The 15,364-nt window shown below is 50.1% G+C and overlaps 1 protein-coding gene across 2 annotated transcripts in view; it reads left to right on the top strand.

Moving 5' to 3' along the window:
* The window catches only part of Specc1l (sperm antigen with calponin homology and coiled-coil domains 1 like), a 97,463-nt gene extending 86,439 nt beyond the window's left edge, over positions 1 to 11,024 (top strand). For both annotated transcript variants that reach the window (XM_021204334.1, XM_029542188.1), the window contains 3 exons: positions 5,723 to 5,839; positions 6,654 to 6,713; positions 8,427 to 11,024. In XM_021204334.1, the coding sequence (XP_021059993.1) occupies positions 5,723 to 5,839; positions 6,654 to 6,713; positions 8,427 to 8,516 (267 nt within the window). In that variant the 3' untranslated portion in view covers positions 8,517 to 11,024. The remainder of the gene's footprint in view (positions 1 to 5,722; positions 5,840 to 6,653; positions 6,714 to 8,426) is intronic.
* Positions 11,025 to 15,364: the final 4,340 nt, after the last annotated feature.

The raw sequence follows: 15,364 nt of genomic DNA on the forward strand, positions 1-15,364 counted from the left end.
GCTGCTATGAACATAGTGGAGCATGTGTCCTTATTACCAGTTGGAAGATCTTCTGGGTATATGCCCAGAAGAGGGATTGCTGGGTCCTCCGGTAGTAGTATAGAACAGCACATCTTAAAAGCTGAACCAACCCCAAGTTTTATCTTAATTTTAATTATGTGTATGTTTGTGGGTAAGTGTATGTGACTTCGGGAGGAAGACAGAGGTGCGAAGGGACTTGTAGGCTGCCTGATGTATGTGATAGGAACCTGCCGAGCATTTGGCAGTGTCGCCTGTGAACATTACTTTGGGGATAATGAGATGGTTCAGTAGGTAGAAGTATTTGCTGCCCAGCATGATGACCTGATTCTGATCCTTGGGATTCACATGGCGAGAAAGCCAGCTCTTACAAGTTGTCTTCAGACCTACCTCTACACATATGGGATTGGCTGGTCAGCACATCAGCTTTCGTGTAGGGATTGGGGAGTAACATCCTCAGCCTGTAACCCTTCCTTAATCTACAGAGTAGACACGTCACTGGGGACGGCCCTGGAAGATTAGGAGTCATCTTATACACCAAAGGCTACTTTTTAAAAAACTAGGACTGTCACTGTAGATCTTTGTGGGAACGTGCCTGGCGGGGTTGCGCTGTTGCAGGCTAGTGGCTTTTGTGCTGTACTTGCCTGGCAAGTGGCTGCTCTCTCTGTAAGTGCAGAGCTTTTCTGTCCCCTTGGCCTCTGAGCAATACTCCTTCATTGCTTGCCCTCTGCCTGTGTGTGTATTTCCATTCATTTACGTGGTGCTGGGGATTACACCCAGGCCCTCATGCAATGATAGGAAAGTTCCTACCACCAAGCTGCACCACAGCCTTATCTCTTCAGCACTCTCTTCCTCTGCGTACAAGTTCCTCTTCAGTTCTTTGGTCCTCTTCATGCCCCCATTAATGCATTTTGTCAGCATGGTCACTGCTTTGGAGAGCTCCAAGGTCTCCTTTTCCCTTACTGCTCCACTGTGTCTCCTGGGTGATTCCACTGGGGACACCGATGGTCTTACTCTTTTACTGAATTCTCTCTCAGGAGTCCTGCAGCCATTTATCAGTGCCTCTAGGCCCCCTCTGTCTATTTACAAAGTACCTTAAAGTTAACACACCCAAGATATACCTCCTTGTATGTGCAAACCCTGTTTCCAGTGAGTTCTGCTTCTGTGAAGATCACTACAGGTGTTTGGTTCTGCCAAGAGAAGCTAAGGACTACCCTTGGCACTACATGCACTTCCCTTTTATGTATTTAACCTGTTTCCAAGTGGATTTACTTCAGCTCCCAAGTACAACCGTAGCTTAACTCCCTTTTCTCTGCTGCCACAGGCCTCTACAGTCAGCAACCCCCTAACACAGCCCCAGCCTGCCAGCTCCCATTGGCTTTTCTGAGTCCACCCAACCACACTTCACTGGGCAACCTTCTGTTGGCTCTAGACTATGTCAGGTCCACATGTGGGCTTCTGTTTTGCTTGTTAACCCACCCCTGAGTGCCATGGCCTGATTCCAGGGCCTGGCCTCAGGTGAGAATCCGTGGAATGGGTAAATGATCCTCAGAGCAACTGCGTCCAGCACCCCTCCTCTCTTGTCATCTAACAGATACAGTTCCCAGTCCCGATGCTGGCTCACATGTAAGCTTGTGTTTAGGTGCAGACCTGAAGTCATCACTGTCTCCTCAGGTTGTCAGTCAAATCCCCTTTACCTTCTGTTTAGCTCTTTGAGACTTTCATACAATGTGTTTTGATCATAACACTCCCCCCCCCCACCAACCCACCCCCTCCCACACACACAGAGCTCCTTCCAGATTCATTCCCCTTCCCCTGGTCATTCCCCTTGGGTCTTTCTTTTCCTTAATGTTTCTAGGATAAGCTCATAAAGCCTCACGTTAGGTCTGCAGGAAATAGATCTACTTGAGGAGGCCGGCCATACTCGTCTTGCTGTTGTAACACAAATGATGTTAGACTGCATTTGTTAGTACCTGCTTCTTTGTAGTGAATAGACAACTCGGACTCTTCAGGTATCTCCTAAAGGCTTGGCGGTTCATCATCAGAGTGGACTGACATTTATATATCTACTTTCCTGAAGCCTAGGACAGCTGCTATCAGTTACGTGTTCAGGAAATGTGAGGCCTGGCCCTCCCCCATCTACAAGCTTCACACAGTGGTGTTGAGTTGGGTTTTTCTGAGTCACAAACAGTTTAAGTTTATACCAACCAGTTGCCAAGAAAACCACAGGTGCCGTTTTGTTTGGCCACCGTGGGCAGGTGAAGTGACAACAGGACTGACTATATAGAGCAGCAGCCCGCAGACAAGTCTGGCTGCCTTTGCTTCTGACCTGAGGGGTTTGTTCAGCTTTGTTCCTACAGAGACAGAACATCAGACTGCGCCTGCTACACTCAGTCATCCGGACTGTGAAAGAGGCAGTGAGAGATTGGTTCTGGTGGCAACAGATGTGGTAAAGGCCCCAGGATTCCCCACCTACCCCACCAACCTGGAACCCACTCACAGTCCAGCTTTAGGAACAGATGGTAGCATCTGCAGGGAGGAGCCGTTGGGCATGGGTGATGAAGGGAAAAGCTGTTTCTCTGGTAACTTGGTATGACTTTTTATTATTCAGTGTGTTTCTTCTCCAAGCTGCTTACCAATCTTGTCATAACCATGCCATGAAGAGCTTCACATGTGGACACGTGGGTGGGGGCTTCCCCTCTTCTGTTTCTAGCACTGAGCTTTCCCCCCTCCCCCTTTGCAAGCCAGCTTAGTGTTTGCAGACGTTTGTAGCAAGACTTTCAGCCCTGACCATTAAAAAACAGCAATAGTGGTTGGAGCCAGTAGACCTGCTCTCTTGGGCTTGTGGGCTTTTCCCCACTTCCTAAGGAGCACCCCCGTGTCCAGGCCTGGCACCCTTCCTCACTATGTTTGGGAGTGTTTTGGGAGCAGGTCTGAGCTGGTTCCTTGGGTTCACTGCTTAATGGACTCATAGTCCTTGGTCACCTTACTTCTAAATAGCTCATCTCCAGCCACCAGGGGGATGGGAGCTCAAGACTCAGCCAGCTTTATTTTGATCTGAAATGTTATCATCAACTATCAAAAGCACCTCTCACCTGGAACCCCAGGACCCCTGGTCTATCCAGAAGCCATATCCTGTGTCTATTTTGAGGGGAGGAACAGGGTAAGGAGGCACCAGCAGCTTTTCCCCCAGCAGGGTGGGGTTTGTCTGGAGGAAGCCAGCCTTAGCCAGGCAGCTGGGGTGCAGGAGTCTCTGCTGTGAGGCGCAGTGAAGCCAGGCACGTCCACAGCCCTGTGAGAACCGCTGTGTCCTCGGGAGCGAAAGGGGCACCGGCACAGGAAGAAGAGGTTTGTCTTTCTCCAGCAGTCAGTGACCTCGAGTGAGATACTGCCACTGGTCTGCAAGCCCAGAGCTCTGCATGTTACTAAGACACTTCCTGCCCTGTTGTCTGACGAGGCCTGTGCCTCAGCTTCTGCTTCAGTCACTTGGATGCAAGTCCTGGAAGCATGGAAAGGGGTTTTCCTTTTCCTCTTTTCTTTTCATTTTAGTCCCATTAGTGGACTTTGTTCCTTGGCATTCTGTAAACAAAAGACCTTTCAGCTTCATCTTATACTGGGCCTTGTATACCATGCTGTCCATCAGGCCTGGCCCGTTCTTTGTCTTACATACCATAATGGAAAGCTACCAGCAGTGAGAACAAACTACCACCCTCTTTTAAGACTGTTCTGGGGTGAGCTGCCCAGTGGTAGAGCATGGTCTAGCATTTGTGGGGATCCCCAGCCCAGCACTGCAAAAATGACAGTAATAGAAAACTTCAGTTAAGCAAGACTTAGAGGCTTCTTTTATAGTGTTTGAAACAAAAGCTCCAGTCCCTGTGATCTCTTCTGCTGCAGAGAACCCTGGGCCAGTGTTTCATCTCCTAGGTCCCAGTTTTCCTCAGATGGAGCTGGCTACCTTAGATGACTGCTTGCTAAGATTCAGATGAGAAAAGAGACAGAGAGGTAACTGCACATGAGTGTATGCCTACCCGTCTATGTCTGGGAGGGGAGGTGTCTTCCTTCTATTGGCAACTGTTACACACCATTTATTTCAAAGTGACTAGAATATCATCAGAAACCCTTTGGGTATAATAGCTTTTAGCCAGAGCAGAGACTGTGGGGAGGGGAGGGGAAAAAATGTCCAGAACAGAAAAATGGTTAGTATGTTACCAAGACAGGGGCTTCTAATCAGACCTAGGCATTTGGGGAAGAAAGATACCAGTGAACACTGGGTGGGAGCACCCTTCAGTTGCTGTTCACACTGGGTGGGAGCACCCTTCAGTTGTTGTTCACTCTGGGGGGGAGCACCGTTCAGTTGCTGTTCAGGTGCAGCACTTTGGCCAATGTCAGCTTATACCACCCATCCTTCCAAGCCTGGTCAGGTTGCCATCCTTCTCCATACAAGTTTATAATGGTTGATGTCAACTGGAGAGGTGGGAAACAATAGGTGGTCGGGTTACCCATTGCTATTGGAGCCTCTGCACTTAGCAAGGTATGCTTGGCAGAGGTGCTGCCAGAGGACAGTGCTCTGTGCACACAGACGGGGCAAGAAAATGCACTTGGTGGTGTGCCTGATGAGTGCTTGGCCCCATGCTGCTCCATGAAGGGACCACGTAACTCTTGAGACACTGGTCAGCATGGGGCCAGACTCCCAGCTCAGAGCTTGGTCTCCAGTGTTCTTAGGATCTGTCCTTTTATAAAAAGACGTGAAGGTGGTAAAGCACGTTGCCAGCTGTGAGCCTGTAGCTCCATATAGCTATGGAGGGTCCTCAGAGGCTGGGTGGTCTGCTGTGCATAGTGAAATTGGATGGACTTGTTGCCTCAGGAGGCTGACTTAATGCAGTTGAAGGTGGCATGCAATAAACTGAGATGTGAAATGGGGAGTTGGGAGCACTTCATAAAGTGTGTGCCAAGGTCTGATGGATTTGGGGTACTTTACACCATTAGTGTACAGTTCAGTCCTGTACAGAGCACATTTTCTTCTGTGTATGCATACATCTGAGATGCACAGTGGCTAGAAGAATGGGAGTCTATTGGAGTTCCTTGGAGGAGCATGAGTGAGCAGCAGTGATATCCAAAAAAGCCCGCTCTCATGCAGACAATTCACCAAAGCCAAATCTCTGCAGCTCTTTACACAGCCTGCACACGGATGGGAGAGTCCTCAGTGTTGCTGGTGTTTGTCAGGGTCTTACAGTGGCTGTATGTCTTTCAAACTGGCTTTGAACTCACAGTCTGCCTGAATACCAGGATTACAAGTGTGGGCCACTTGCCTAGCTTGAAGACCTTTTAAATGCTTTACTAAACAAGAAGACCCTCACTAGTTGTCGTTCACATCTGGCAGTCTGTATTGTTACCACAGCAGGCCTTGGAGAGGCCTTCCATGTGTGGAGCAACTTACAGATTATGTCTCAGGGCCAGTCTTTGCCAGGCAGGAACACAGTTTTGCAACTGGTAGGTAAGTGGGTGGGATGGGGGATCCATAAAGACCTAGTCATGGTCACAGGGTAGGTACTGGACATGGCCCATAGCATGTTCTGGTTCCTCCAGAGTGAGGTCACGTGATGGGATCGGGGTGGGGTTGTGTCCTGCCTTCTTCTTGAGAACCGAGCGATCATACTTGAGATCTGAAAGATCACACTGTATCCTTCTTTTTCTTTTCCCTCAGAATATCGACATCACAAACTTCAGCAGCAGCTGGAACGACGGGCTGGCTTTCTGCGCATTGCTTCATACCTATCTCCCAGCCCACATACCATATCAAGAACTGAACAGCCAAGATAAGGTGAGCCAAAACCAGGGATGGTACCTCACTGGTTAGTGGGCCACTCATTCCAGCCTTGCCTCACAATAGCCTGTCGTGGCTCATTCCCCTGGATTCGTTGTTTACATTTCAGCTAGCCAGTCTGGTCTGCCCATTGCCCATGTAACAGCATTCCTAGTGGGAGTCGTTGGCTCTCTTTGGTTGACAGCATTTAGGATCAAGGGCTTTAAGAAGTCCAAAAGAGTGGCGCAGGCCTTTAATCCCAGCACTCGGGAGGCAGAGGCGGGCGGATTTCTGAGTTCGAGGCCAGCCTGGTCTACCAAGTGAGTTCCAGGACAGCCAGAGCTATACAGAGAAACCCTGTCTCCAAAAAAAAAAAAAAGAAGTCCAAAAGAAAGATAGTAGTAACATGAATGGCCAGGGCAGTGCCAGCTAGCCTGGGCTAACCTCCTGTCACCTCAGGACCATCACTTCTGTTGACAGCCTATCGTACACCATGGGCCTCAGAAATGACCAGTCTTGTAGTTCCAAGCTCTGGCTGGAGGTGTCCCACTCTAAAGGTTCTTCAGGTTCCCCTGCTTTCCTTTATGGCAGCCAAGCCTTGGAGATTCCACAGGGAGAATGGTCTTTGGATAGGTGTGTGCTTCTAGCTTTGGGGGCCTGTCTCCAGTTAACTTCAGCCCTTTTGCTAGAATAAAACTTTCTGAGTGAGGAAAAAAAAAAGTAGGTCGAGCCGGAGCTGGTTGCGGAGGAGAGTCAAGGGCCTGAGGGTTACTGTCTGTCCTGCATGATCTTCAGTAGTTTATCCACCCCACTGATATGATTTCTCTTACAGAAAAGGAACTTCACCCTGGCTTTCCAAGCAGCTGAGAGCGTTGGGATCAAATCCACTCTGGTAAGCCCTTACTGAGGAGTTGCTGACAGTGCCTAGGAAACGTGGTCGCAGGTGGACTGGGCTGAGGATGTGCACACTTGCAGGATCTCAGATGCTGCACAAAAGGCTTCTCTTGAGGAAGTTTCCAAAGGAATAGTTGCTTTTGACCACAGTCCATGCAGCTGTCCTTCTCGATTGTCTGTTCCTTAGCAGAATCTTTGGGTTCAGGGGAAAAAGTGTCACATGGCTGTGTGCCTTTTGTTGGTCTGGAGCAGTGCTTCCTCAGCCTGTGGATCGTGACTCCTTTGAGGGGTCGAATGACCGTTACTCTGGGGTTACCTAAGACTATTGGAAAGCACAGATATTTATATTACGATTTATAACTGTAACGTAATTATGAAGTAGCAATGAAAACAGATTTATGGTTGGGGATCACTACAACATGAGGAACTGTATTAAAGAGTCACAGTATTAGCAGGGGTGAGAACTACTGGTCTAGAAGGTGAGGGCCAAGGGCATCCTGAACCCAGAGCTATCTGGGAGTTGACAGCACTGCCCACAGTTCCTCACAGGGGCCATAAAATGCTGCTCATGATGCAAAACACAAGTTGTAGAAACCCAGGGCCCTTTCTAGGCTTCTGCCCTGCCCCTGCTGAGCTCCCCCACACAGACAGCTGTCAGCTCTAGCTGTCCTCTGCAAACCTCTGCATCTAGATGCAAAGGGATGCCTCTGCACCTGGAGAGACTTGCTCCACATGAGTAACAGTGACAGTGCCCAGGCCTGTTCCTGCTCAGGGCTGTGTACAAAAGAAAGGATCCTGCGGGGCCAGAACATTCATAAGATCCTAGGATACCTGCAGGTCTCCAGGCCTGTCTCCTTAGCTAAAGGTACCCATTTCCTTGACTTGTAGCAACTGCATGGGCCAGGAAAAAGTATTTACATTAATAATTACACCATAACAGTATTTACCTATAGTGTGTCTTTCAAACTCACAGAAGCGTGCTTGCCTAGGCTACCTTCTGTCTGCTGGGTAGGAAGAGATCAGAGACAATTATTGTAATAGGACACTGCACACCGTGTACAAAGTGTTGTCACATATAAAAAATGGCTAGGTGTTTTAGCCTAACAAAGACTCTTACAGTCAAGATTTGTTCACAAGCCAACTGACTTGTTTCCTGTCTTAACTTGCTCAGGATAGGCCTTCTCATCCCATATCATCAGTGACATTTCTGGTTCCTCGACTGCGGAATGGTCCTCTTAGACTATCTAGCCCTGCTCTGTAGTTGTCACAGGCACTTGTGATAGGTGCTGAGACCCAGGGGCAGAGCCGCTCTATTTCCACACCACAGGTCACTAGTACTCTGCAGAAGGCAGCTAAAAAAGAAAGTTTTTGATAACTTGTGACACACCATGATGCTGTGAGCCCTAGAATGTCTCCAGAGAACAGCCTAGAAAGAGCCTAGAAAGTCTGGGGAAAGTTTCCACTTGATAAACTGGGGCTGGGGCAGAGAGGAGACCCTAATGGCACAAGACTGTGACTTGGGGTGATGATTCTGATCCTCAGGAAGGAGATGCTTACAGGGACCTTTGGAGGTAGAGCAAATACTGGAGACCTGTCCTCTGAAAGAGGCAGTGCACCTTAGACTAAAAGCTCTCTCTTGCTTATGGGACTAGAAGCCCATTGGGGTGGCGTGGGAGGGGAAATGAGTCCTAATTGATCTCCTTCTCCACAGGACATCAATGAAATGGCGCGTACTGAACGGCCCGACTGGCAGAACGTCATGCTGTATGTCACAGCCATCTACAAGTACTTTGAAACCTGAGCACACAGGAGTGGCTGATTCCAGCTAGGGACCTCTGCAGTCACCAAGTGACACCAACACCATTAGCTAGAACTCCTAAAGCTTTCAGTGACTCTGGGCCTCCCTTCAGGGAGTGTGCCCAGCTCTAGGCCTCTGCATTGGAACTGGAACTGCTCTTCCATATGGCCGTCCTCAGGAGCAGAAGTACAGTACTCCGCCAGCCTACTTCCAGACACCATCCAGCTCCACCAGTGCCCTGGAGTGTAAAGAACATAAAGGCTGTGCCTGACTCATCTTGGGAAATGGGATTAAGTTGTGGGACCCATGGGTTAGTGAAAGCTTTAGCCATCGAACTTCAGACTTATCCACGTGACTCCCAGTGCTGGGACAGAGCTGGCTTTGGTCCCTTCATGTGGGCCTGGATTCTAGGAGTGTGTCAGAGAAAAGGGTTAGTGCCCCTTCCATGCGAGAGGACAGTCCTAACCACTGCAGTTAACTTAGGAGTGTTAAAACCCTGCTTATAGGCCCACAGCTAGTTGAGTCTACACTGCACCAAGTAGATTTTTGTCAGCAGCAAGATGCAGGTGGCACACTCAGTGGGTGCTCAGCCACCTGCCTATAGCACCAGGGAAAAGACTGGTCACAAGGGGTTCTCACTGAAGTTGTTGTTTTATTACAAGCAATATTGGTGAAATAGCTCCTGTTCTGTTAGGACCAAAGTTAATCGTTTCAGTAAGCATAGAACTAAAACACAGACTGTGGGCATTAGCATGGTGAGAGGGAGGGTTCGTGCAGTAGGGAAAGAGGACGTGCTTTAGGGAGCCAGAGATTCAAATTGCACTGGTGGCTGCCCCTCCAGGGCAGGAGTTAAGACAGTGCCTTAGCCCTGCACCAGGACAGCTGAGCCTACACCCACATGAGGATCCTGTGTACTGATGGGGACTCCAGGAGAGGTGGCTCCATGCTGTGCCTGGGCCATGGGGCCTACATCACGAGCCAAGGCCTTACCCGGTTTTGTTGATTTCTGGCTGGAATTTAGCAGCCTCTTCTCCAGAATAGGAAGCCCTTATTTCATGTGCCTGACGCAGAAGCTGTTGTTTGAACAATGTCAAGACCTGTTGCTTCCAGGATACACTTGTTTGTCACCTGCAAGGCACCATGTGGAAGACTGACCATCAATAAAAATGGGACCACAGCTTCAGTAACAAGATGGATGGTGGGAATGTCTCCCAGGAGGCATGCCAGGCTGAACATGGACTGAGTGAAGTTCTGTATTCAAGCATAATGCTACAGACTAGGAATCTGTTGTATCTATGGGACGTAGAGAAGGAAGCAGTTTGAAAGTAGTTATTGGGAAGTGGGCCGTGTCTGTTTGTGTTGCCATCAGATGGCCAGTCCCACCCCTCCACCCTGCTTAAATGTCCCAATCTGGCAGCTCATGTTGCAGAGTGTACCAGGAGACGCTATTATTCTGTCTGCCCAGTGCCTCTCTAGCCCTCCTTGGCCCAGTTCTGTTCTTGCTCTTGTTCTGCTGATGAACTCCTGTCGGTGTGACTATTACGTGAGAATCACTGTTTCCAAATGAGTCTCCACTGAACTTCGCTGAGCTTCCAGCCTCTGCTGTATTTGCCTTCACTGAGGCCTTCCACTGTGTACCAAGGTGGTGGATCTGAGGCCAGGTTTTATTTATTATCATGAAAAGGGGTTGTCTTGTTAGAGACTTTCCTGGGCTTGCAGTTCACACCTTCTGTCCCCTGCTGGCTATATGAGCCTCATGCCAGTGTGGAAGTTGCCCGAGTTTTCTGAAAGGATTTGGAGTAAATCAGCTGCTGCTGAACGGGCATGTCCATTTAGAGATAACATTTCTGTTCTGGAATCTGTGGGCCTGGAATTGGCCTGGAGCCAGTAGCAGGGACAGATGGTGGGCTAGAGGAGACCCTCTTGCACGCACACACAGACTGGGTGTCCATCACAGCCAGGGCCAGGCTGCCCACATTTGTGTGAGGGTCCGCAAGTCTAGAGCTGTCTCCAGACCATTGCTTTTTGCCTTCTCTAATAGGCCCCTTAAAGAGCTCTGTTGGCCCTCCGGGCATGCTTGTAGACGGCCATGTGCTATTAAAAGTAATATTTGGGAGTTGTTAGAGTGCCCGTCTACAATGCACAAAGCCTTGGGTTGATCCCTACCACCACATACACTGAGTGTGGTGCATACCTGTCATTCTAGTACTTGGGGAAATGGAGGCAGGAAGATCATGAGTTCAGTGTTACTGTTGATTACACGGCGAGTTTGATGCCAGCCCTGGCATGTGAGACCCTGTCCACCAAAAGGTGTATTTGGAGGTTCTCTTGTTCTAGGGCTGTTTCTGGGAAGCTAAGATGTAAGCTCGCCCCTTTTCCTAAAGCACAAGCTTCACTACGGAAGGGCCTTTCTGTGCTGCCAGTCACAGGCTTCTGCTGATGAATGATACTTTGTCACTTGTTCTGGTAAATACTCTTGAATGTAATAAACTGTCATGCTTTGATTTCCTAGTTTGTTCTTCCTCCCTGCTGTCTGTCTGACCTTACACAAACCAGAGCTCTCACCCTCCTGTGGAACTGGAGTGGAAGGCATGGGTGCATCTGCCTCAGGTTCACCTGCTGTAGCACCCTGCCATGTGGGCCCAGGCAGGTCTGGACAGAGGAAGGAGGAAATGGGTGAGCTCAGAGGTTCCGGCCTGCCCTGAAGCCACGTGGTAACTATGGCAGGTCTCAAGATGCCATCTTAGAGCCAGCATGTCCCACAGCAGAGTCCCTGCAGGAGTTTAGCCTTCAGCAGAGCCCACACATTTGATCAGGAGGGCCCAAGGATTTTTATTTTGTTATCTTTTTATAAATGTTAACTTCTTAGAGTTGGGTTTCAGGGTGTATAAAATTACAGGGGTGGAGATTTCTACCTAGCGGCAGCTATATAAATAATTTTCCCCTGTGCATCCTTGTGTCTTAGTGCTAGGGCTCAAACTCAGCAGGACCTTGCACATAACATACACGTACCATGCTTCTGAGCCATACCCCCAACTCACTGGTACTTCTTGTGTGCAGTGTTTTCAGATCCAGAGGGATCAGGTTAGACAATGCTGTCTTTCGGCTTTGCACCTGTCACATGCAGAAAGAAGTCTGTGGGCTTACCACCTGCACTCCAGGCATCCATGATAAGCTGCTGAGGACTGCTATCTCCAGGACTTGGGATCCCGGGGAGTCCAAAAGACTCCGGCTGGCCCGAGTTTGGATATGTTCTCAGAGTGCCCACAAGCCTTGACCTCTAGAGAAGCCAACACTGCAGGTACCCAGGACAACCCATGAGACCCTCACTCAAGCCTGGAGTAAAAGTACCTGTGCTGAATTCTAGGAACAGTCATGGCAGAGGCTGTTCCAGCTCTCCCTCAGTATCTGGACACTGGATTTGTGTCCTAAGCAGGACAGTAAAAACTTGACGCATGGCGAGAGGAGTGCTTGACCCTACCTGTTGCTCTCTGGTCTGTCCCTGAGACAGCATGAGCCCCTTCAAAGAAGGGATTTCCTCAACCCTGCCCACTGCATGTCATATGCTGATCCCGAGGGGCTCCTCTGTAACCTAGTTTATCTGCCAGGAGTCCCACAGTGATGCATCTTTATCATAGACCTGTTATTGCCTGACCCAGCCAGTACCTTGATGAGGGGCTGGGAGTGGGGGAGTTCGGCACTTCTGTGAGAGACAGCTCTATTAGAAAAGGAAAATAGGTTCCGGGGAAGAAAGAGATAACTAGAAAGTTCCTCAGACCCCTGGACCTCTAGCTTCTGGGAGCCGGGGCACCCAGTAGCCAGCTCTTGCCCTGTCCTGACAAGGGTTAGCACTTCCCCAAGTCTCAGGGCTGGGGGCGGAGGTGGGGGCTGTATTGTTTGTATCCCTCCAGTGGGAAGTGGACAGATATGAATGGTCTCAGTGCGAGGCTGCCATGTGAGGGGGAGTCCCGGACTGCTGTGACTCTGTTCTGGTGGAAGTCTGACAGCAGCAGGTTGGATCCCCCAGGAGGCCATGTGGGGATAGAGAGGAAGCCACACTTCCAGGGGATGAATTGGCATGAGGGTGGATCAGAGGCACAGGGTTTACCCAGCCTGGGAGGACCAGTCTTTGTCACAAACATTCCTAGAGAGCAGTGTCTGCCTTGCCCTGTGTGTGAGGAGGGAGGGACAGCAGGGTCTCTGCCATTTGGGAGCTGAGTCCTAAAAAGAGGGCGAACAAGATCTCAGGATGACTGCGAGCAGCTATGCTCTGCATGAGGTTCTTGCATGGGCTGAACCCCAAGGTCATCCTCAAGGTGGACCCCAACATTTGGGATGTGCTGGAACTGTTGTGACCCCTGCAGGATCCTACTGCCAGGCATCCTCTCATGTGAGGGAAGCCTACTGGTTCCCAGGACTGGGGGTACCGGGAGCACAAAGAGGAGGTTTAAAGCCATCCTTGGGGGTGGTAAGTGGCAAAGCCTTGTTAGGAGCTGCAGTGTGCTGTCACATTCCATCATGGGGCCAAGCAAGACGGCTGCACACACCTCAGCTGTTTTCCTGTCTACAGTACCACACCAGATAGAGCTCCAAGGCTGTCGACTGGCCAGCTTCTCTCACTGGTAAGAGGTGTAGGATGAAGTTCCCATAAGGCTACAGGTTGGGAGGGACTGTCCTCCTGTCTGCATGCCTTGGATTTGTGCATCCAGGCCCCTAGTAGCCCTATGTTGGACTTGGCTGCTTCCTCTGGTGTTATTTTGCCCTTTCAGGGTGTCCCTCTGAGGGTGAACGTAAGCCTCTTGCTCACAGGAAGAAGACTGAACACTTGGGGTGGCCTGAGGTTCTTGGGGGACTTGGCCCAGGGCCTACTAGGTCCATGGTCCTAGTCTTGGCGTGTCTTGTTCCCTGATGTGACTCAGCTGGCCCTAGAGCAAACAATGAGGGCCAGAGGCCACACAGGTGCATCCTGGGGAGGAACAAAGGGATGGGGGTAGAGTGGGGGGGAGTAGTCTGAAAGTGGAATTCTGGAACATGACAGAGCCCAGCTGGCCCCATGATTCGGGCTGAGGAGTTGGGACCTGGACATAAGGAAGGGTGGGCAGCTGTAACCTTCAAGGACTGCCTGAGGCTATACTGACAAACCAAAACCCAGAGCTAGAAACCAGGCGTCTAGGGACTATGTGTAACTGTCAAGGGGCAGGGCCCACACTAGGAGCAGCCCTATACCTCCTGCCTTTGAAGCCTTTCCAGGGAGGCTCCTGTTTGGTCTCAACACATGTAACTGAGGAGGGAGTCAGGCCAAGACCAATGTGGACTTTTATTGGCTGGGAAAGCCTGAGCCATCTTCTTGTTTCATGACATACGGAGCTGAAGCCAAGCAGGCTTTGACTGTCATGGCTGTAGGACACAGTTTCCGTGGTGAAATGCTACCCATCAGAACCTAAGGGTGAATTGGCCACCTGCTTTGTCTTCCTGAGGACCAGTATTAGAAAGGAGGCCTTACTCCCTGGGCCAGGCATGGCCCTCTGGCCCTGTGCTTCTCAAACTTCCTAATGGTGCAAAAATTTAATAGATTTCCTCATGTTGTAGTGACCCCCAACCACAAAATTCTCTCTCTTCTTCTTCTTCTTCTTCTTCTTCTTCTTCTTCTTCTTCTTCTTCTTCTTCTTCTTCTTCTTCTTCTTCTTCTTCTTCTTCTTCTTCTTCTTCTTTTTTTTTGCTGCTTTGTAACGGTAATTTGCTGCTAGTATAAATCATAATGTAAGTAATTTTGGAGATACAGGTTTGCCAAGGGGATTGCAACCCACAGGTTGAGAACCACTGCTCTAGAGGGGGACTCCTGGAGAAAAGTGCTGGGCCCTAGAATTGGAATGGTTGAGAGAGAAGCATCGGAAAACAGGAGGGACCCCCAGAACTAGTCAAGTGTTGTGAGTCCCCATAGCCCCTTCAAGGGGCATTTTCAAAATAGTATGCCAGGACATAGTCTTGACAGGAATGGGCAGGACAGTATTGATCCCCCATGAGAACTCAGAAACAAGGATGCGAAGTCCAGTTTGAGAATAGACCCTAGCTTTGATAGTCCTTACCCCTGCAAGGCACATGGCGACGCACGCCAGTGCCAGGGCAACCCTTGGAACTGGTCCTTCTTGGTGATGGTTTTAGACTTCTTAACCCCGGGATTGAAGCTGAGATGGCAGCGCTCCAGTCTCCTGCGCTCCCTCCAGGGGGTCTCAGGTTTAATGCAAATTGCGCGAAGGTCCCTACTCTAAACAGCTCTGTAGCCGCACAGGCACACAGGCACACCCTCCATCCCACAGATGCTGTAACACTGCGAGGGTGGGCTCATCAAATGGAAAATAGAAGGTCAGACTTTGAAAGAATGAGCCTGAGAGACTGCGCGCGGGGGGGGGGGCGTCCAAGTCAAGTCCTGGTAGATGACAATCACCATTTCAAAGGCAGACATAGGCACCTGCACTCACTGTGTGCCTACTTCTGAAGAGATATTCCCTCTCATCCAGACCGCAGCCCCCCCCCCCGGGGGGGGCACAGCCTGGCTCTCAACAAGCCTCTCCTCATACTTTCCTCTAGCCGACAGCCTGTGGGTTCCAGAGGTTCTAGAAGACAAAGTTCCAGAAAGGCCTTGGCCGTAGACGCCTGGGTGTGTGAAGGGCTTGTCCTGCTGTGAAAAGATTGAGATTTGCAAATCCTTCCAGAGAGACAAGATTCCGCGCAGACTGCGGGGTCCAGCTGCCTCCAGTCGTGAGCGGAGATTCCCAGCCCAGAAGTCTGAGAGTCCTAGTTAGGCTGTGGTGCAGATGCACTCCTTCCTTCCTCAGTAGTTAAGAGAAGTA

The sequence above is a fragment of the Mus pahari genome, chromosome 9, assembly GCF_900095145.1.
Source record: "Mus pahari chromosome 9, PAHARI_EIJ_v1.1, whole genome shotgun sequence".
NCBI lineage: Eukaryota > Metazoa > Chordata > Mammalia > Rodentia > Muridae > Mus > Mus pahari.